The sequence below is a fragment of the Nicotiana tabacum genome, chromosome 6 (assembly GCF_000715075.1).
Source record: "Nicotiana tabacum cultivar K326 chromosome 6, ASM71507v2, whole genome shotgun sequence".
NCBI classification, from domain to species: domain Eukaryota; kingdom Viridiplantae; phylum Streptophyta; class Magnoliopsida; order Solanales; family Solanaceae; genus Nicotiana; species Nicotiana tabacum.
Window position 1 is genome coordinate 213,493,340 of NC_134085.1, and position 23,833 is coordinate 213,517,172.

The 23,833-nt window shown below is 38.1% G+C and overlaps 3 protein-coding genes across 3 annotated transcripts; 1 reads left to right on the forward strand and 2 right to left on the reverse strand.

The window, feature by feature from the left end:
* Positions 1-10,939: 10,939 nt before the first annotated feature.
* LOC107830453 (geranylgeranyl diphosphate reductase, chloroplastic-like) lies at positions 10,940-12,514 on the reverse strand. Its single transcript, XM_075256657.1, has one exon. The coding sequence runs from the start codon at positions 12,458-12,460 to the stop codon at positions 11,066-11,068; it is 1,395 nt and encodes a 464-aa protein (XP_075112758.1). The 5' UTR covers positions 12,461-12,514; the 3' UTR covers positions 10,940-11,065.
* Positions 12,515-13,648: 1,134 nt separating this feature from the next.
* LOC107830445 (GDSL esterase/lipase At1g74460-like) lies at positions 13,649-16,048 on the forward strand. The gene is made up of 5 exons (XM_016657994.2): positions 13,649-13,980; positions 14,066-14,196; positions 14,299-14,538; positions 14,640-14,889; positions 15,681-16,048. The coding sequence occupies exons 1-5, from the start codon at positions 13,746-13,748 to the stop codon at positions 15,935-15,937; spliced, it is 1,113 nt and encodes a 370-aa protein (XP_016513480.1). The 5' UTR covers positions 13,649-13,745; the 3' UTR covers positions 15,938-16,048.
* Positions 16,049-20,803: 4,755 nt separating this feature from the next.
* On the reverse strand, positions 20,804-21,859 carry LOC107830421 (uncharacterized). The gene is made up of 2 exons (XM_016657968.1): positions 21,781-21,859; positions 20,804-21,204 (listed from the first exon to the last, which is right to left on the reverse strand). The coding sequence occupies exons 1-2, from the start codon at positions 21,857-21,859 to the stop codon at positions 20,804-20,806; spliced, it is 480 nt and encodes a 159-aa protein (XP_016513454.1).
* Positions 21,860-23,833: the final 1,974 nt, after the last annotated feature.

Sequence of the window (23,833 nt, forward strand, 5' to 3'; positions counted from 1 at the left end):
GTACCCGGACCTCAAGTCTATCTTTGAAAAATACTTGGCACCTTGCAACTAATCAAATAAATCATAAATCCTCGGGAGCGAGTACTCATTCTTTATCGTTACCTTATTCAATTGCCTATAATCAATACACATTCGTAAGGAATCATCTTTCTTTATCACAAACAACACACGTGCTCCCCGTGGTGACGTACTAGGTTTGATAAAACCTTTTTTTCAAACAAGTCCCTTAGTTGTTCCTTTAACTTTTTTTTTAGCTCTGTGGGGACCACTCTATAGGGGAGAATAGATATTGGATGAGTATTTGGTAGTAGGTCGATGGTAAACTCAACTTCTCGCTCTGGCGGAAGACCCGGAAGCTCATCAGGAAAAGCATCGGAAAACTCATTAACCCCAGGGAAGGACTGAATGGTTGGTAACTCTACTTCCACATCCCAAACCTGAACTAAGTGATAAATATGGCCCTTTATTATCATCTTCCTTGCCTTGAGATAAGAGATAAATTTACCTCTTGGCAATGTGGTATTACCTTTTCATTCTAAAACAGGCTCTCCTGGAAGCTGAAATCAAACCATTTTTGATCTACACTTGTTGTTAACATAACAAAAGGCCAATCGATCCACACCTATTATAATATCAAGTCCTACCCAACCGAACACCATGTAGCTTCTCCTTGTTTATTATCAAATCTATCACGGGACATTTCGGGTCACATCCATATATATAAGTAACAATATTAAGACTTAACTTGCATAACTAATTTAGAAAAAGGTTAATATATATAGGGGTCGACTAAGTCGTAGGCATATCATACCCAAAACTATATACAAGATACTTTCTGCAAAACCTCTAAGTAGGCATAACCATAATATATACAAGTCAGGATAGGGCTCCCTACATCTTCATACAACAACCAAACATATTTAAAACCCTATCTTGGTAATGTTCCAAGAAGAGGTGGAACTCACCAACCAAAAACTGACACTTGGAGGCAGTCTATAGTAGAGGGTCCTTGTCTCGTCCTATATAAGAATCTCGATCGGACACACTTCAAAGCGGAATCTTCATGTCCTTATCAGTTACCTTCCTCTTCTTGGCCTGACTACTATCTTCTTCCTCTGCGTATCCCATAACATATACCGACAAACCTTGATTGACGGGCTCCCAAGACTGTGGACTATCCGGAATATCAGAAGAGTTGGTGTCCTCAAATACCTTGACATAGTTTTGAGCCTGAGGGAATCCTGATTGTGCTAATCCATGCACTACTCCCCTCATACCCCGATCAACGGGATGTGAAACTAAGGGTCTTGGTGAGGTTGGAACTCCTCTCACCCTATCTACTGCCGGAGTGGTCGAAACAACTCGAACGGATGACTCATATGGATCCTCGGATGGATCCTCCTCAATAGAACCCATGATCTTTGATGGGTCTGAACCCATAGTATAACTTATCTCTCTTTCTAACACCTTCGTAGCTTTTTGACCCATGCTAGCGGTGGTAGTCTTCGGAGGCATCGCTAAAAATGTAACACATCGTTAGGAACACGAATGCTTATTTTGCACGATCTAAGATAAGAAGAGAGGATAACATCCTATATGTCCTGTAGCCTCCTGTCTATAAGTGTGGTGCACAACACAACTGTAAATAAGACTCTATTAGACACGGTCTGTAGAAAACCCTAGGACAAAACTGCTAAGATACCACTTTTGTCACGACCCAAACCGATTGGCCGCGACGGGTGCCTGAGTCCTATCTGTCAAACACCCCTAAGCATGCGTATAAGATATGAACCTGTATAACATCTGTTGCATTACGAAAATAACATACGTGAAGGAAATCTATCATCAAGTCATATATACGTATACATGCAGAATACAGTGGGCGAGCCGGCAAGGCTGCTATAGAAAATTATACATCCAAAACTGAAAGCCGACAAGGCCATATACAACCCAACTAGACATACTGTCTACAGACCTCTAATAAAAATATAACTGTACAAAGACGGGACTGAGCCACGTCAAACCCATATAGATATATAAAATCATATCGTACCAAAAACATATATATATATATAAATGTATCGTACCAAAACAAAAAGCAGCTCCGGATCAAGTGGAGCACGCCAACTCTCGCTGATCAAGAATCCTAAGAAGGGGGACTATCAGCTTGCCTACCTGCACCTGCGGGCATGAAACGCAGGCCCTGTGAAATAGGGCGTCAGTACGAAAAATGTACTGAGTATGTAAGGCATGAAAATAAGTACGTAAAAGACATATATGAAACATGAAATACAGAAATACCTTTAAATCTGAATAACTTTGTAAATTTCGAAACGTTTATAATATCATGCACATGCGTATAAATGTCATGCCATGCATAGGTATGGGTGTACATAATATCATCAAGCCACTGAGGGCATCCCATCATATCATCTCGACCACTGTGGGTAATATCATCAACATATACTAGCTGATAAGGTGGTGGTGCGTATATAACGTTGTAACCTCTTCCTATATCCCATATACATATACATACATATATACGCATATATAATGTCATTTGAATCATATTTCAGCCACTGTGGGCAACATTATCATAATATACCAGCTAATCAGGTGGTGGTGCGTATATAACACTGTAACCTTTTTCCCGTATCCCATATAAATATAATATACATATATACGTGTATATAACGTCATCTGGTCATGGGTCAATGCACATGTATAAATGAGTGAAATACATGAAAAATACATAATAATCTCGATATTCCTTCCAGATAAACTTTTCCAACTGCGTATTATTTTGAGACCCATGAATAGAAGATAATAATAATTCTCATGGGGAATCAAGAATATAGACACCCCTACTATTTTTATGAATAGAGTAATTTATAAAAAGCTGTGTATTTGCTCGTTTTTTCAGTATAATTTGGACCATGCCAAAAGAAAGAAGGGAGGGTCTTAACATACATGTTCTTGAAATTATTTGAACGAATCTGCTTCTGCGAAATATGGACGAAATTCTGCTTGAAATTTTTTAAACGAAATCTGACTGCTCTCGGAAGCTTTAATCGAAATGTTTGGCTAAGAAGTTGAACTGTTGAACGAAAAGGGTTCTGATTTCTCACGTTTTGGTTTTAAAGGCAGAATTGCAAATTGTTGTTTAAATGGAAAGCTTCTGCTTTCCGCGTCCTTGGCTTTAAATGCCAAGGACAGATTATGGAATTTGAAGCCTTTTCAAGGCACTTCTACAAAATGTCATGGATAAGTCTTATTCAAGACTTAAGTCATGATCTTGGCTATTACGTTAGCCATCTGGCAAAGGTGATTACATTAGTCATTCCAATTTTGTGGCTTCTTGCTACGTGGGGTAAGGTGGAATATTAATTTTTTTATCCACTTATTAGTTAACCGGGTAATGTCTCGTTATCCGGTAATTAATTAATTACCCGTATAATTTAAAAATACCACAAATTACTTAAAATTCTATTTATTTTTAAAATACTTCATATATACTTTAAATATTACCCTACCGTGGTCACATGATACCTTGCATGGTACTAGTTCATAATTATCGGGTATTATTGCTCGACTCGTATTTTATTCCAAATTGTCTACTTTCAACGAAACTCGTTTTCTTTAATCTGGGTACCCCTTTATCATTCATAACACTTATTTATCGCTTGTATAAATAGCATAAGTACGTTAATGTTGGGATGAAATGGATCTAATATACCAGGAGCAGAGTGTGATTGTGAGGAGACTAGACCTTTTTTAGATCAGTTCAAATATTTACGCTTGTTACAATTCCTTGTTGGCTTGAATGAGAGCTACAGTCATGTGAGAAGTCAGATTCTTTTGAAAACACTGGTATTGACTGTGAATCAAGCGTATGCACTGGCAATTCAGGAGGAGAGTCAACGTACACTTAGTGTAGGTAATTCAAACAAGGAACCCTTAATTATGCTAACTGGAAGGGGACAAGGTTTCATGGCTACAAGGAAACCAGGTCTCATATGTGACTAATGTGGTTACAAAGGTCATTTGAAGGAGAATTGTTATATGATCATAGGCTATCCAGTAGATTTTAAAAGCAAGAAGAAGCCTTAGAACATTGGAGTGAAAGGATATGCTAATGCATCGGCAGGAGAAAGAGGAAGTTCTGACACTACATCTCAGATGCAAGGGCTTTTCTTTACAGAAGATCAATACAAACAACTGTTGAGCCTCATAAACAAGCCAGGCAAGTATAACTTCTTTTTTGTCTAAGACATTTAACTATGATTGGTTAAGAGACACTGGCGCTTCACATCATGTTACACCTTAGAAGGAAATACTAGACAATGTAAGAAAGATTGAAAACCAGAATAATAGTGTTGTGCAAGTTCCTACATGAGGGAAATGTCATGTAGCAGATACAGGAAATGTGAAGATATTAGAAGAGTTGACACTGAAAGATGTACTACATATTCATGACTTTAAATTCAATCTGATGTCAGTGTCTAAACTGACTAAGGACCTGTCATGTTGTGCTGCATTTTTCCCTTATTTCTGTGTGTTTCAGGGTCTTACAGTGGGAAGGTTCTGGGATTGGTAAAGAACACAATGGATTGTATCTGTTGAAGAAAGAGATCAATAAGGAATTCCCAGCTATAGCAGGAAGCATTATGCAAGTGCAGGAAGATTCAACACTATGGCACCTCAGATTAGGTCATCCTTCAACTGTTGCAATGCAACATATTCCTCTACTGGAGAATAAGATAGATGCCAAGACACAACATAGTTGTGAAGTATGTCCTTTAGCTAAGCAGAATAAACTTCCTTTCCAACTTAATAGCAATAAAACAGGACAGATTTTTCAACTAGTGCATGTAGATGTTTGGGGTCCTCACAGGATACCAACATATGAAAAACAATATTACTTTATAACACTGGTTGATGACTTTAGCAGATATACTTAGATATGTTTATTATAGTCAAAGTGTGAAGTATTTGTTGTGTTGGAGAACTTCTTTACTATGGTGCAAAATTAATTTGGCTTGAATATAAAAAGATTAAGATCAGACAATGGTACTGAATTCTTTAATTCAAAGTAATGAGTTACTGAGTTCATTAGGCATAATGTATCAAAGTAGCTGCCCATACACACCCCAATAAAATGGGGTGGTGGAGAGTAAACACAAGCATATACTGGAAGTAGCTAGAACATTGAAATTTTAGAGCTCTTTGCCAAATAGATTCTAGGGTGACTGTGTTAAGACAACTGTTTATTTCATAAACAAATGGCCAACATCTGTTATATTTGGGAAATCACCTTATAAGGTTCTCTATAGGAAGCCAACAAGCATTGAGCATCTGAAGGTTTTTGGATGTTTATGTTTTGCAAGCACTCTACCCAGAGGAGACAAATTTGCTCCAAGAGCTCGGAGAGCTGTATTGATAGGTTATTCAGAAACTCAAAAAGGTTACAGATTATATGATTCGTAGAACAGAACATTTCAAGTGAGCGGAGATGTTATTTTTAGAGAACAAGTATTTCCTTTCAAAGTAATGGCTTCAGACTTAGATGACATATTCCCACAAGATCCTTCAGAGCTAACACCTATTGAAGTATCCTCCAATCCAAATACTTCTCAGTCTCATTCCCCTAATATCCCCCATAAACTAAAGATATATCTCCAAATATCACACACACACACACACAACCACAAGAGCATTTATATGAAAAATTGGCTGCAGACAGTATTGATGAGCTACCACCAGTGAATCAGGAAGAGACAAACATCAGCAGGAATTCAGAGCCTTTAGCTGTAGATGCAGTAGAGGAAGCTGAAAGCATATCACCAGAAGAAGATGCAGTGGATGTCAGAAAATCAGGAGAGATCTCTAGACCACCTATATGGCTGAAAAACTATATGATACCAAGGAAATTCACAGAAAATAGTCTATATCACATTTCTCAAGGACTCTCATATGTTAACCTTACTGCAGGTTATCAATCATATTTGAAGGCTTTCTTATTACACATTGATTCTAGTTCTTTTAAGGAAGCTGCCCAAGATAGCAGGTGGATTGAGGCAATGCAGCAAGAGATAAATGCATTAGAAGAAACTAACACATGAGAGCTGGTATAACTACCACCAGGAAAACATGTTATTGGATCAAAATGGGTTTATAAGATAAAACATAAAGCAAATAGAGACGTGGAAAGATACAAGGCCAGATTAGTGGCTAAAGGTTACAATCAGAAGGAGGGATTAGACTACCATGAGACATTCTCCCCAGTAGCAAAATTGGTAACTGTTAGAACTATTATTAGCATTGATGCAGCAAAAAGGGTGGAATCTGCACCAAGTGGATGTGAATAATGCATTTCTACAAGGGGACTTATATGAAGAAATGTACATGTGATTGCCACAAAGCTTCCACAAACAGGGGAAGAAGAAATTTTGCACGTTACTAAAGTCTCTCTATAGGTTGAAACAGGCATCAAGACAATGGAACATTAAGTTGACAGATGCATTGGTTACACATGGTTATTTGCAGAGTAATTATGATCATTCCTTGTTCAGCAAAAGGTAGGGTTCAGATTTGGTCATCATGCTTGTTTATGTAGATGACCTGCCGATCACAATCAGCAGTCCTAAACTAGTTGATGATGCTAAGAAGACATTACAAATTCAATTCAAAGTGAAGGATTTGGGTGCGCTAAGATACTTCCTTGGCATAGAGGTCCTTAGATCACAAAAAAGGCATTCTACTGAATCAAAGGAAATATGCACTTGAATTAATTTCAATGGTTTGAGTGGGTCCAAACCTGTTTCAATACCTCTGGAGATGAATCAAAAGCTCACCACAATAGAATATGATGCTCATGTGGGAAAGCTGAGAGATCCAGATTTGAAGGACATTACTGCATACCTGAAGTTAATTGGTAAACTCTTATATTTGACAATCACACGACTTGACATTAGCTTTGCAGTACAAACATTAAGCCAGTTCATGCAAAATTCAAAATAATCTCACATGGATGCAGCTTTGAGAGTGGTTAAGTACATCAAAGGAGCACCAGGTTTAGGAGTTCTTCTACATGCAAGGCCAGTTGATAAATTAACTGCCTACTGTGATGCAGACTGGGCTGCCTGTCCTAATATTAGGAGGTCAGTGACAGGTTATATTGTCAAGTTAGGAAGCTCCTTAATCTCATGGAAATCAAAAAAGCAACAAACAGTTAGTATAAGCTCAGTAGAAGCAATACAATCAGAATATCTGGATTGACAACAGAAATTGCTTGGTTATTAGGACTTCTAAAAGAATTAGAGATACCAGTTTCTAAACCAGTCCAACTGTTCTGTGACAACAAGGCAGCATTCAAATTCCTGAGAATCTTATTTTCCATGAACGGACCAAGCATATAGAAATAGATTATCACTTTGTCAGACAGAAAATCAAATTTGGGCTTGTGACGATCCGGTCAGTCGTCTCATGAGTTACCGCTCCATTTCCCCCATTTTAGCTTCTTTATGCTTCGTTATCCGTGTTTTATATGATCGAGTTTATTAGTTCGAGTTCGGAGCGGATTTGGTAAGAAATGAGACACTTAGTCTCTTTTAAGAAGGCTTAAGTTGGAAAAGTCAACCGGATGTTGACTTATGTGTTAGAAGGCTCGGAAGTGAGTTCCGATGATTTGGTTAGCTTCGGGAGGTGATTTGTGACTTAGGAGCGCGATCGGAATGGGTTTTGGAGTTGTAGAGAAGATTTTGGCTTGAATTGACGAAATTGATATTTTGGCAAATTCTGGTTGATAGGCGAGATTTTGATATAGGGGTCGGAATGGAATTCCGAGAGTTGCAGTAGCTTCATTGTGTCATTTGGGATGTGTGCAAAATTTCAGGTCATTCGGGCGAGAGATAGACCTTTTGATCGAAAGCATAATTTAAGAGTTCTTGAAGTTCTTAGGCCTGAATCCTATGTTAAATTGGTGATTTGATGTTGTTGTGAGCGTTCCGAAGTTTTGAGCAAGTTTGAACGATGTCATGAGATGTGTTGGTACAATTGGTTTGAAGTTCCGGGAGTTCCGGGTAGGTTCCGGGATGTTTTAATGCAAAAATCATAGCTGTAGCAGGTCTATAGGGGTTGCAGGCCCCAGAACTCACCCATGTTGTCCGCACAAAAATGAGTGCGCTCGCGGTGAGTGCTGTGCGGCCCACACAAAAGCATCCTCGGCCGCGGTAGGTATCATGCGGACCGCACAAAATGGTGTGCGGCCGCGGTGGGTAACAATCCGTTGGTCCTACTTCGGAAGCTCATATCTTTTAATCTACAAGGAATTTTGAGGTGATTCAAAAACGAAAGTTGTAGCCCTTCGTGTCTAGTTTCCATAAAGGTAAATATATAGAAATTTGGACATTGTTAGCAAAAGTTATGACCAAAATACTAAAGTATGTCACTGTAGAGGGAGGCCTGTGCGGCTGCACGTTGCCTTTGCGCGGACCGCACTGGCTTGCGCGGACCGCGTGAGTTTTGGTGCGGCCAGCGGTAGCTGAAACCTGAGGGGTACCTATAAATACGAGGTTTTGGGTTTTATTTAATATTTTGACCTAGAGAGCTCGAATTTTGGCGATTTTTCGAAGGTTTTTCAAGAAATTAATCGGGGTAAGTGATTTTAACTCAGATTTGTTTAGAATACATGAATCTATCACTGAATTCATCCTTTAATTCGTGATTTGAGATGAAATTTGGGAAGAAAATTGTGAAACCTTTTAAAAATGTAAAATGATGATTTGAAGGACCAAATGGTATCGGAATCGAATAATTTTGGTATGGTTAGACTCGTGAGGGTATGAGGATTCTGAAAATGTAAAATTTTACCCGATTCCGAGACGTGGTCCCGGGGCTCGGGTTTTGCTAATTTCGAGATTTTTGATATTTTCGAATGTTTTCGCTTGGGCTTTGTTCCCTTAGCATATTGTGACGTATTCGTTCTGATTTTGGATATATTCGACGCGCGTGGAGGCCAATTCGAGGGGTAAAGGCGTCGAGAGCTAGAGAATTAGCTAGTTCGAGGTGAGTAATGGTTGTAAATGATGTCCTGAGGGTTTGAAGCCCCGGATTACCCATCGTAGTGCTATATTGAGGCAAGATACGCGCTGGATGATGAACGTGTGGTCTTTCACTACTGGGGAGTGTGACTTAGCCCATCCCGATTGATGATTTTACTAAATATTTGACTGAAATTCATTTGTTATCATCATGATTCGGGATGATTGCCATATTTGGGCTTCGTGCCAACTATTTGAACCATTCGGGGATTTTTATCACTGTTTTCCTTACTGCTTGACTTATTATTTGAACTCAGTCCTGTTGATATCTACTCTTTTGCAAACTCAGCCACTTTTTCTCAGATTTGAAACTTAAATGATATTTCTACATCATGTTTTGGGCTAAGAACTACTGTTTTACTAATGCCCAAGGGGCTTATGATGATTTCTGGACTGAGTAAGGCCGAGGGCCATATGTGAGGATATGCTAAGTGATATGAGGTCGAGGGCCTGAGATACTATTTATGCCATGCAGTGGCTTGAGTGATGTGAGGATATGTTAAGTGATGATGCCACGAGGTGTCTTGATATAGCGCTTGGGCCGTAAGGGGCCCCTCCGGAGTCTGCACACCCACAGTGAGCGCGGGTACCCATGTGATTTGAAACAGTGGTAACAATGACACTGTATGATGCAATTTGGTCAGGTAACAATGGCTGACCATTATGCTGAGTGATTGTGAGATAGCCCGAGAGGCTGATACTGTACTGAGAATGAGCCCGAAGGGCTGATACTACGCTGAGCGATTGATACTGTGCCCGAGAGGCGGATTTCTACTTGTTAATTACCTGTTAAGTTACCTGTTTTACTTGTTTTAAAAAGGAATATCATTTGATTTCTTCACTGATTTACTGCTTTAAGTGATTTTACTACTTGATATGGAATTGCTTTGTGCCTTTACGTGTTTTCATACTTTCAGCCATTATTTTTAATTGTTACTCACTGAGTCGGAGTACTCACATTACTCCCTGCACCATGTGTGCAGATTCAGGTATAGCAGAGTCCGCACCTGAGCGTTGATTCCTTCCAAGCTAGGCAGTGATTTGGAGTTACGAGGTAGTTGTTGACGTCCGCAACCCCTTGTCTCTCTTATCCTTTATCATTTATGTTTTCTTCAGACTGTTGTATCGGATTCCGTACTTTGTAGACCTATAGCAGATTCTGTAGTAGCTCATGACTTGTGACACCCCGGTTTGGGCTGTGTCGGGATGGTTCCTGCTGTTATTATCGTTAAATTCCGCAATTTATGAATATTATATTATATGTTACTACTGTTTATGATGATTAACTGTTTAAAAGAGGTGTTCCGTTTCGGTCTGGCTGGCCTTGTCTCCGCGAGAGGCGCCATCACGACCGGGTTCGGGGATTGGGTCGTGACAGGGCTCCTCACACCACACCATGTTAGTTTTGCATTGCAACTTGCTGATTTGCTCATCAAAGGTTTATCTGCAGCTCAACATCACTCTTTAATTTCCAAGCTTGGAGTGTTGGATGTCTTCCACCCTTTGTTTTGAGGGGAATATTGAAGACTTGGTAGTTATGTTAGTTTAGTTATGTTAGCTGGCAGGGGTATTTTAGTCTTTTTACCCTTATCACACCCGTGACTCGTGTGAGGGGATTTGTATAAAATCAGATACTCTGCACTAAATAAGTTAGTTTTGCAGAATCTTCTTCTTCATTGCATGCAATTGCGATTTAGTCTAGATCTCTACTCCTATTTTGTCATTCTTAATTTGGCATTCAACATCAAGTTATCCCAGCGTTACATAGCTTAGTTATTATAATGAATGTGAATTCAAAAATTAAACCAAGTTCAATAATGATCAACTCAAGCCTGTCAGAAGAAATGTAGCTCAAATCATGAAGTTACATAAATCCTATTGAAGGAAGGATGAAAGGTGTTTACAGAGTAATTTGAGAAATAAACTCTTCAGTTACAAGAAAAATATTAATGCTATTAATCCTCTTATACTCTGAGTTTGTCCATTTCCCTTCTTAGTGCATTAGCTCTCACCAAACTTCCAATGGTATTCACAGCAAGCTTCAAGTCTTCAATGGGGTTTCCTGGTGCCACTTTCTTGTACAAATAGCTGTCAAATGTCATCTTCTGCACATACTCATCTGCGCACATTTCAACAAAAGCCTCCCTCGCCGGATTCGACCTGTAAAATACTTTCTGCAATATATCAAGCACCTTGTACGTTGGCCAATAAGTCTTGTCCCATTTCTCCAAATACTTCCTCAAATCACTCTCGTCCACCATTCTCTTTCCCATTTCTGAACCCTCAACAATTGCTTCAGCACACATACGTCCGCTCTTTGCCGCGAAGTAAATCCCTTCGCCTGAACATTTTGTCACGTACCCTGCTGCATCACCAACCAATGCAACTCTGTCTTGTAATCTTCTCGGTCTAGGGTGTTCTGGAATCGGGTGGGCCTCCACCCGGATAATTTTTCCTCCAGTGATTTTGGAATCGGCTCTCAGTCTTGTAGCTAGCTGGAATTTCTTAATGTCAGCTTTGTGGGTGACTGTGCCAGTGCCAACGGCAACGTGGTCACACTTGGGGAAAACCCACCCGTAAAAATCAGGGGACACGTCATCTCCGACGTACATTTCAGCTAAATTCTCGTAATACTTCATTTTATCATCTGAAATTCTAATCCTTTCTTGGAAAGCAATAGCATACTCGTAGTCACCGGCGTTGATGGATTTTGCGACACGGGAATTTGCGCCGTCAGCGCCGATAACGGCGTCAACTTCCAGGGTGCGCTTCTCTCCTGCGCCGTTAGTTTTGGAGTCGTAAGCTGTGTAGTGAAGGACGTAAGGTGCGTTTGGGGCTTTGGGCATGTCCATTTTGAGGAACAAGCCGTTGAGAACAGAGGCTCCGGCTTCAGCAGCACGGTCACGGAGATAAGCATCGAGTACTTCGCGGCGCACCATACCGATGTACTCGTGAGGCTTTAAGGTCTGTCCGATATCGACGGCAACGTTGGACGGGGAAATCATCTTCATCTTTGTGACTTTCCGGTCAATGATATCCAAAGGGAGGTCAAATTCTCCCACCATGCAAAGAGGGATGGCCCCACCACATGGTTTGCAGTTGTCCATTTTGCGTTCGATTAAGAAGGTTTCAATTCCGCCCTTGGCGAGTGTTTCAGCGGCGGCGCCACCAGCTGGACCACCGCCCACCACCGCAACACGAAGGTTGCGGCCGTTGACTCTTGGGCTGGATTTGGAAGCATTGATTCGGAGCCTACGGTGGGTTTGGGTTAAGGGGAGGGATTTAGAGAGGGTAATGGAATTGTTTTCCGGCGAGGATTGACGGAGGCCGGTGAAAGTTTTGAGAGCAATGGAAGCCATGGTTTAGTGTGTGGAGAGTGAGTGGGGTGAAAGTGTGGAGTTTTTATGAAATTTTTTGTATGATTTTGATGGATATGGTTGGGGATATTAAGGGAATGAGTGCCGTTGATGAAAAAGGATTGAGGGCTACGATTGGATTTGGATAATGGGGATAGATTCTTGAACTTGTTGCTTGTGTTTTTCGTTTTTTTCTTTCATAGTATGGGGCTTCAATTTTGCATGATGGTACAAGTGGCTTACATTCTGCCACGTATAGTTTTTGAGAATGTGGCTCACAGTGCTCAGATATATGTATTGGTCCATTGCTCCTCAAAAAAGATCTTAAGTAAATCAATTGCTCATCAAAAGATCTGTTAAGTGAAAATGAGCTTGGCGCAATATTTGTGTTGTAGGAGATTTTGGTGCTGAGTTTTGTTTTTATCTTCAAATTTTCAATTATTGCATCTAAGTTTGACTAATTCTTTCTCATCATAGCCCATAAATAACCAGTGGATAAATAACTTATAATCTTTTCACAAGAAGAAAAATATGAATTTGTTACTTATGAAATTGGGATCAATATATTGTTTAGTCCAAGTCTGGATCACCATTTAATTAGCTTTATATAAATTCATTTGTTAGTGAAGTGTCAACAATTTGTATAAAAGCGTAACTGGGCCTGACGCCAAATTTAGTGCACCAGTTGCCAATTCCAAGATATTTGGTTAGCACCTTTACTCAGCTTTGGACTGGAATCAAAATTCTTGGGCTTCATTTTAAAGTTGAAAAGGAACTTGAAATTTATATCACTGCTCTCTGTCTTATTAGAAGTCCAAAATCAGCAGATATGGTACTTCAAAAAAAATTCTGCAAATATGCTACCTAATATATGGATTTGACTTGAGAATCTAATAACCCTGAGAAGTGTTAGTAGAGAGTAGAGACTTGGCTATCTGTAATTAGAGGGAAAAGAGTTAAAACCCAAATTGGTGTTAGGATTTCATGCACTTTAATTTGACTGATGTAAGAGAGGGATGTAATTAAATACCCAATTAATGTAGATAATACGCAACTTATGTTTGTTAGACTTGAATCGTTGTAACAGAACTGAAGGTAGATGTAGTAGGTTTGAATTTCTTAGATGGTTGGTTTATCAAACTCTACCCTTCTTTATCTCCATTTCTCTCCAAAAATTCCAACTTCCTCAGCTGATGCGATGCGATGCTTACACTTTCCTTTTCTTTGTAACATTTAAAAGGTAACAAGGTCTCATTATTCCTAAAATAAAATTTCAAAGCCTTATATCATGAAGCTCACACTAACCTTGCCAATTTTTGTGACAATTTTAACTCTTCTACTTGGAGGTTGCAATTGCAAGATTGTACAATTCATCTTCGGGGACTCTCTTTCAGATGTTGGCAACAACAACTTCCTCTCTAAAAGCCTTGCTCGCGCGAACTTGCCATGGTATGGTATTGATTTTGGAAATGGATTGCCTAATGGTAGATTCTGCAATGGCCGTACTGTTGCTGATATAATAGGTAACATTTCCAATGTAGTATTTACGATCATCGAGTATTTAAGTATCTAAGCTAGTGTTAAGTGTTAACTATACCTATTGTGCAGGTGACGAAATGGGACTTCCACGGCCACCAGCATATCTAAATCAATCGTTAACAGAAGATGTCATATTGGAGGACGGAGTCAATTTTGCCTCTGGTGGTGGTGGAATTCTAAACGAGACAGGCACCTATTTCGTAAGTAACTCTCCTATATATATATATATCATTGAAAAAATATTAATTAGTGTTTAGTTTATGTCTAGACACTGTTGAAGTTTGATCAATTTGTAAGTGCAGATACAGAGGTTTTCCTTATACAAGCAAATAGAATTATTTCAAGGAACACAAGACTTAATTAGAGAAAAATTAGGAAGCAAAGAAGCTGAGAAATTTTTCCAACAAGCACGATACGTTGTCGCCCTGGGAAGCAATGATTTCATCAACAATTACTTAATGCCAGTTTACAGTGATTCATGGACTTACACTGATAAATCTTTTATTCAATACTTAATGGACACTCTCAGAGCACAACTTATAGTAAGCCATTATCAGTTTTTTTTTTCTCATTGCCAATTTCCTGAATAAATTCGTAATTTTTGAACCACTAACGTTATTTCTTTTTTACAATTTTTTTTTAGTTGTTGCATAGTTTGGGGGCAAGGGAGTTGATGGTGTTTGGGCTCGGACCAATGGGGTGTATTCCACTTCAAAGAGTTTTAAGTACAGATGGACAGTGTCAAGACAAGACTAATCAGTTGGCTCTAGCCTTCAACAAAGCAACAAACGAACTTGTCGTAGAATTGTCCAACACTCTTCCAAATGCAAGCTACAAGTTTGGAGATGCATATGATGTTGTCAACGATGTCATTACCAATCCCGGCAATTATGGTACAAGCTTATACTACACATTGTTATTAACAATCTAAATGAAGCTAAAAATTATTTAGAATTACATTAATGTTAGGTTAATCTAATGAAGAGCTTAAATTTTTTGTACAAAGTGTAAAAAATATTTACATTATTATGTCACTATAAGGTAGTTTCGTATAAATATTTATGATAAACATTAATCAGTAACCGATAATAAGATGAAGCCTAATCGGGGCAAAAATAAAAGGAATCTAAGGAAGGGGTAGACCTTTCCCTATGAAACTCTAAGGGGTCATTTGGTTGGAAAGATGTTATCCCGCGATTAATTATTCTGGAATTAGTTATCTCGGGATTAGTTATTAAAAAAAAATTACAATCCTGGGATTAATTATACTGCAATTTTCCCCTAACCAAATATAGAATAAACTCTTCTTAAATTTAGTCCCAAAATTAATTATTCCTTGTGCCTCGTACCAAACGAGCCCTAAACCTCGGAGAATCAAGTTGATTGGTTAGTCCTTCGCGTTTTCTTCTATCGTAGAGGGATAAACGCATAAACTTGAAGCCTTTAGCTCTATGTTCACAATTTTAAAGCAATTCTTGGTAAGATGAGAAATCATGCGGCTAAATTAAGATTTGCAGCATCAATTCAGGAGCTAAGGAATCGGCTTACATGGAAAATTTTGATTGAAAATCCATGTAAAATTGATAACTAACATGCTATAGCAAGCTAAACTATAGCGATCGAATAAAAATTCTTTATATTGTTAGTGTAAAATTAATAACCAATTCCTCTGGAAATATTGCAGGTTTTAGTAACTCTGATTCACCATGCTGCTCATTCGGAAGAATTAGGCCAGCTTTAACGTGTATTCCAGCATCGACATTGTGCAGTGACAGAAGCAAATATGTTTTTTGGGATGAATATCATCCTTCTGATAGTGCTAACGAGTTAATTGCTAAAGAGCTCATCAAAAAGCTTGGATTTTTGAAGTCCAATCAGACCGATGTTTCTCCCCCAACACCAGCAGCCACGAGTTTTTCATCGGATGATGTTGGACAGTAGATTTTCTACTAAAAATATTTTCCTTAACTTCGAACGTAGATTTTCTTATTATTTTGTAACGTTATTTGTTCATCGCAAAATAGCAGCATTTCGTTGCTACTTGATTCAGAACATGGGCGACTGAGTGGGGCTTTCTTTGTTTGTCCACTTTATTATCATATCAACAAATTAATTATAAGCTGTCGAAATATTCGATTAAATCAATGAAATTGTATGGTCAACTATGGAGTATCTATTTGGTCAATCTAAATATATAATTTTTTGGAACAGCAAAACAGCACAAGCAGAAATTACATAGTGCGTTGAGACTGTTAGGTTCCATAATGATAGACTTAAGAACTGTAACAACAATGATGATCATGATTACACAAGTAAATTTCAAATTATCAAGAATATTAAATGCTTAAACAGCCAGGAAGTTTGGTCAACTACTCCACTTTCTTTTCACTGTTGAATATTACTACTACATTTTACGTGATAATGACATGGTTATAAAACAGAAATAGTCACGGTAATTTCTTCCAGGAATAATTTAAGGTCTTAAATATCTTCCAATGTACTAATTCTACTACGATTACGACTTATAGCAAACTTTTAATTTACCGAAAATCTCGGATAAAGCTACTGATTACCAAAGCAGGAAACTAAAAGAGGGGGCAAGGGGGTGTTGGATTATATATCGCAGCAGCGAAAGCAATTACAGTATCGTATTCACGTATAAATTAAACAATTAATACATACGGAGATTATTTGAGTTACCTCTTGAAACGTGAACAAAACAGATTAATCTCAGTCTCCAGTTCCAGAGTTGCAAGACTGCGATCTCAGCAAAACCTCCACAGTCTTCTACCGTGTTATCCAAATAATATCCGAAAAGCGAGAATTTTGGGTGGGCGAAATTCCAAGGATGAAAACGTGTAAAAACCAGTGCAAAAACGTCAGCCCTATATGGAGTATATATAGCCACAATTTTTAGGTTAAAACCATTTTCCAAAACGTGTTAGGTTTTCTTTTTCCACTAAGGAAAGGTTTCCTTTATTTCCTATTATTTAGGCGCAGTAGGGACCACAAAATTTAATTAACAATTCTACCATAAAAAATTACGAATTATTCCACTAAAAATTCGTAATTGCACTCCTTAGTTCAATTTCGAAATTCTTCCATAACACCTTATTTAACTCCCCATGTTAAGATTCAAATACTAACCAATCAAATTAAATTACTGACTATTTAATTTATTGATTCCTTTAGACTTTCGCTTAACTTAATTCATGTGTCAGATACAAAATTCATCGGCCGGGTTTACACATGAAAACTTATAAGCTTACATCAATCTCAAAAACCGAGATATGAATTCTATCAACTAATTATTACTTTACCAATGTATATCATTATTGTCCAATTTACCAGGCTTATTGACCCACGAAAGAATCTCGCCTTTTAATAAATCAAAACAATAAATGACACACACAACTAATAATAATTTTATCAAGTTTAAGAGTATAAGTACATTGAATGGACTAGAAAAATTATTTTATTAAGTCAGTATAAAATACTTATCTCTACTTGATCCGTTCAATACATACAAAATATACTAGCACAAGAAGTGTAATTAAACTATTCCCATAATCAAGATAAATTATATTTAATCTTGTGCTACTATCATTCCCATGGTTTGTCCAATTCCATCATTAGATTGTGAACATAAACTTTATGACTTATCAGAACCGATGATTTAATCTTTCGTATATACGTTAAACTCTATACACTAAATCATCTACTATATAAGCAACGGGCGCACAAACAAATCCATGATCTATTTAAAATAAAATTTTATTGAATTGAATAAAAAATAAATAATTGTTCCATAAATAATACTATAACAATACGCATGGTTTATAGTATATCCTAATAATCTCCTACTTAGACTCATAACCATGCGTCTACAATTCTGACACCCATTCCGTCTACATGCCTATTAAAAGTCTTGTGTAGCAAGCTCTTAGTAAACGGGTCCGCCAAATTGTTCTCCGACGCAATCTTGGTGGCTACTACATCCTCTCTTTGCACTATCTCACGAATTAAATAATATTTACACTCAATGTGCTTTACTCTTTTATGGCTTCTTGGCTCATTCGAATAAGCAACCACACCACTATTATCACAATAAAATGTTATTGGTGCTTGAATAAAGGGAACCACACCCAACTTTCTTAGGAAATTCCCGAGCCAAACCGCCCCTTTGGCTGCCTCAGAGGTAGCCACATATTCGACTTTCATGATGGAATCAACAACACAAGTTTGCTTGATGCTCCTCTAACTTATGGCTCCACCTCCCAGAGTAAACACATTTCCTGAGGTAGACTTTCTAGAATCTCTATCTGATTGGAAATCCGAATTAGTGTACCCAAATAGCACAAAGTCATCCGAATGGTAGACTAGCATGTAATCCCTAGTCCTTTTCAGGTATTTGATTATATGCTTAACCGCTGTCCAATTCTCTCTCCCAGTATTAGACTGAAATCTGCTAACAACGCCAACGACAAAGCAGATATCAGGTATAGTACATAATATAGCATATATCAGACTCCCCACAACAGATGCATAGGGGACCACCTTCATCTTTTCTATCTCTGCATCAGTTTTAGGAGACTGATCTTTAGATAGAGAAACTCCATGCTTGAAAGGGAGGAATCCTTTCTTGGAATCATGCACGCTAAACCTGGAGAGTATTGCATCAATATAAAGAGCTTGGGATAAGCCTAATATCCTTTTCTTGCGATCTCGCAAGAGCTTGATCCTAAGGATATAAGCCGCTTCTCCCAAATCTTTCATATCGAAGTGCGTGGACAACCACTGTTTAACTGAACCCAACATGCCCATATTATTTCCTATGAGTAATATGCCATCTACATATAAGATCAAAAACGCCACTTTGTCCCAATCCCATTTTTTGTATACACAAGACTCGTTAAGACACTGATCAAAACCAAAAATTTTAATCGCCTTGTCAAAGCAAGTGTTCCATGCCTTGGATGCCTGTTTCAGTCCATAAATGGACCTTTTAAGCGTACACAACATGTGTTCACTTTCTACGAAACCGTCTGGTTGCATCATATAGATGCACTCATCAAGACTTCCATTAAGGAAAGTTGTCTTGACATCCATTTGCCAAATATTATAATCATAATGAGCAGCAATGGATAAGAGAATTCTAATAGACTTAAGCATGGCTACCGGCGAGAAAGTTTCCTCATAATCGATCCCTTCTTTCTGAGTAAACCCTTTTGCTACAAACCTTACTTTAAAAGTTTGCACTTTTCCGTCTACACCTCTCTTTTTCTTATAGATCCACTTGCATCCAATGGGTTTTACCCCATCAGGTGGTTCTACAAGATCCTAGACTTGATTAGAGTACATAGACCCCATCTCTGATTTCATAGCAACAACCCACTTATCGTCATCTTTATCATGTAGTGCTTGGTCGTAATTGCTAGGTTCGGAAGCAGTCTCCTCAGGGATCCTATCATATGATTATCCCAAGAGCGTATAACGAACTGGCTGTCTTATTTCTCTCCTATTACGACTACGCACTACATCAGCTGCAACTACACTATTATGATCTTGTGGTTAAACCACATCATTATCAGGAACCTAAGTCTCCATGCTATCCACAGGGATATCAACGACTTCTTCTTGTTGTGCAGTCTGCTCAACTTAACTCCCATTACTTTGTGGTAGTATGACTTCGGGCACTTGTTCTTGTGGGACATTAAGTTTGTTGTCATTTCTCCCACTACTAAAATGCAATGGTATGTCAAAATCGACTTCTAGGTTTTGCATCAGGTCATTTTGTTTTTCAGATAACTAAGTTTCCATACAAATCAGAATGAATTAACTCTAATTTATCACTTTCTCGATTTCCTTTTGAGGGAAAATTTCGTTTTGTCATTTTTCCTTCTAAATACGATTCACAAGTCGGTAGTGCCTCCACTTTTAATGAACTTAAAGGTTCATCCTTAACCAACCTTGAAATTATGTTTAGATTTATATGACCCAAACGCAAGTGCCATAAATATGTTTCACTCAATTCAGAAGAATGTTTTCTCTTATTTGGTAAATAAACATAATTCAGTTCTTTAGATTGTAACGGTTTAGGAATAGAGTCAACAATAAAAATAGCATTAATCAACGTAGCCAAAGAGAGATGACGTTTATTATGACTAATAACACATTTAGCAATATCATGAAAATTAATGTCATAACCATCTCTCATAGCGCTAGAAATCGAAATTAATTTCTTCTAGCGGAAGATACATATAATGTGTCTTTTAAAGTTAAAACTCTATCACTACCAAACGAAATACTACTATTTCCTAATGCTAAAGCTGGGGCTGCCGAACCATCTGCTTGATAAACATTGATTTCTCCTCTACTTATCCGCCGCGTTACCTGAAACTCTTGCAAATAAGTGCAGACATGATTAGCGGCTCCCGAATCTACACACCATGACATGGTAGAAACAATCGCTAAAAGAGTTTCAATGACAAGTAGATGTAAATTACCTAGTTTATTATTCAACTTGGCTAGATAAGTCGGACACTACTTCTTATGATGCTTAGGCTGCTTGTAGTGATAACACTTGCCCTTAACCTTTTTCACACCAGCAGTTGTGCCACCAACAGAGGGTTTCTGAGCCTTTTTCTTCTTTTGCCTGCCTCTCGGCTTAGAAGAAGAACCTGGCTTAAAATTCAATGCCACATGAGGAGCTTGTTGCATGATAATAGTCTCTGCCGACTGCAGCTTATTCAGCAATTTTGCAAGTGACAAATCCATTTTGTTCATGTTATAATTCATGCAAAACTGCTAAACACTATCAGGCAGAGTCTGCAATATCATTTCAACCTGCATATCCTTATCAATGTTAGCTCCAAGGACCTCCAGTTCATTCAGAAGACTTATCATCTTCAGAACATGGTCCCTAACAGATGAACCTTCAACCATTTTGGTATTCAGAGGAGCTTTCATGGCAGTCTGCTTAGCCGCACGATTCTGATCTCCAAACATTTCTTTGAGATTTTCTAGAATGTCATAAGTAGACTCCATAGACTGATGCTGATGTTGCAGAATGTTTGACATGGATGCCAGAATATAACACCACACCATCTCATCAGCCTTAACCCATTTTTGGTAAGCCTTTTGTTCATCATCCGTAGCATCATCTCTAGGTTTTTCTGGACACACCTCATCGAGCACAAATTTGTATTCTTCAACAATTAGGACAATATCCAAGTTTCGTTTTCAATCAACATAATTCGGACCCTCGAGTTTGTTTTAAGTAAGAATAGCAGTAAGGGGATTGAAAGTAGTCATTGTTAATCTGAGAGACAATTAAATAAATAGATCAATGATGATAGGATATAGTTGTATATTTTAGTCACTTATTACACTATAATGTACTGCACTTTAATTGAGTTTGATCTTTAATCGCTAGTATTTTGCACTAATTGCGTATTTTATGCCTTGTAGGAGTTATTCTGAGCTATGTAGATATGATGGAATGAATTCAAGTGATTTGAAGCTTTGAATTCTGAGTAAAATCCCAAGAAATTAAGCAGGGATCGTGTTCCGGGATCAACGGATGATAGTTAAGAATGAAACAAAGAATCGAGCGGGCATACAGTGCAGTGTCTAGTAAAATGCACATATATTTTTGCTCAAAACTCTGTTTGGGCTCCACAATATATCGTTGGAAAGTTATTGGAAAGGATTACAACTTTCCTATTTTGATTTTTTGCGAATTCCCAATACCGCGGCGTCGAGCGGTGCACGATGCACCACACCTGTGGAAATTTTCTGCAGCCTAACAGAATCAGCGATCTGAACTTTCCCACTGTCGCCACGCATGGAACGTCGCCCCATGCGGTGCGATAGTGCAAATCTTACAGAGTGATTGTCCAATTTTGCGTGGGAGAAGGTATTTTTGTCTGGACCCAACCCTACTTGGTATAAATACATGTAAAAATGCTATTTTGAGAGAGAGAGAGAAAGGGATATACTTTTGAAACACTTTAGACCTAAGGAGGCTAAGGAGATTGGGGATTCGACCTAAGGAGACAAAAATACACTAGGAGCAAGGAGGAGAATTCTTCTACGAGTTTTTCACTTCCTTATTCCTATTTCCATTATTAGTTATGAATTATAGCATTGTAATTTTGCATACTATTATGAATAGCTAATTTCTTATTTAGGATTTTGATGGAACCTATTGGAGGATGATTTTCCTGTTATGTTAATATATATTTGCCATAGTATTTTCTCTAATTGTTAAACTATGTTATTATTGTGGTTGGTTGAAGAGCTCTCAATCGACTGTGCCTATTTAGTATGTATTACTCGAGAGAGAGTGCATATTTAGGTAGTTGTTGAACAATATCACTCCTAACGTATATGAGGGATCAATATGAAGGGTTTAAAGGTGGGATTAGGGATAACGAAACCTTGGGTGCGATCCGAGTGAGCCGTAATTAATGTCAGCTAGCGTAATTCAGGAGAATATATCTAGTAAATTGTGGTAATTACTCGAGAGAGAGTTACGACGGTCAGAGCGCTCATGATCGGTAGAGAATACTTAGGCGAATTTATAGAAAACGTAGCGGGAAGGATTCTGATAATGGGAAAATCATACCTGTAGACCTCCTTAATCTTGTTTCTAAACCTTAGTATATTTAGTTGTTAATTTACTATTTTAATTTGTTACTTATTTAGTTAAACACAAGAATCTTAATATCTATAAGTTAGGAATTATTCAAGCTTGTCTTCTTGGTGATAGTGAACAGTTGTAGCTAAGCCTTAGTTCTCTATAGGATTCGACTCCGGACTTGTAAACCGGATTATATTTGCAACGACCGCTTAGTCCTTTTTATAAGGTATAGTTGGGTGTGATCAAATTTTGGCACTGTTGCCGGGGAACTAACGACATAGTTGTAGGTGTACATATTTATAGGTTGCAAGTTTGAACTTTTATTTTTGTTCTCTTGCATTTGATTTTTTTTTGACTTGAGAGACATGGTATCTTGGAATTATGAGAATTTTAATGTTGGTAACTCTACTTTTAATCCTCCTTATGCATATTGTGAAGGAAACCACCCATTGCAAAATTGTCAAAATTTTCCTGAGAGCGAGTTATGTGCACCAACTCAATCTTATGTGTGGAATGTATGTGATTTTTGTAGTGGTTAAGATGGTCACTTTCATTGTTGTGATTATTTGTCTTATCCTCCCCCAACCCCTTACTATAATGGTTCTACTTTTTCTGGTGAAGTTAATAGGATCAAAGAACACTAGGAAGCTGACTTGAAGAAAATCGAAGATATGTTAAAGCTGACCATGGATATGTTAAAGTACCATATTGTGGCGACCCGGCCAGTCGTCTCATGAGTTACTGCTCTGTTTCTCCCATTTCTGCTTCTTATTGCTTTATTTATCGGTTCTATACGTGATCGGGTTAGTTGGCTCGGATTCGGAAAGGTTTTGAGAAGGTTTGAGACACTTCGTCGCTTTTGAAGAAGCTTAAGTTGGAAAAGTCAACCAGATGTTGACTTATGTATTGGAGGACTCAGATGTGAGTTCTGATGGTTTGGATAGCTTCGGGAGGTAATTTAGGACTTAGGAGCATGATCAGAATGTGTTTTAGAGGTCTGGAGTAGATTTAGGCTTGAATTGGCGAAAGTGGATTTTTGGCATTTTCCGGTTGATGGGTGAGATTTTTATATAGGGGTCAGAATTGAATTTTGGGAGTTGAAGTAGTTCTGTTGTGTCATTTGGGATATGTGTGCAAACTTTCAGGTCATTTGGACGTGGTTTGGTATACTTTTTGATCAAAGGAGTAATTCA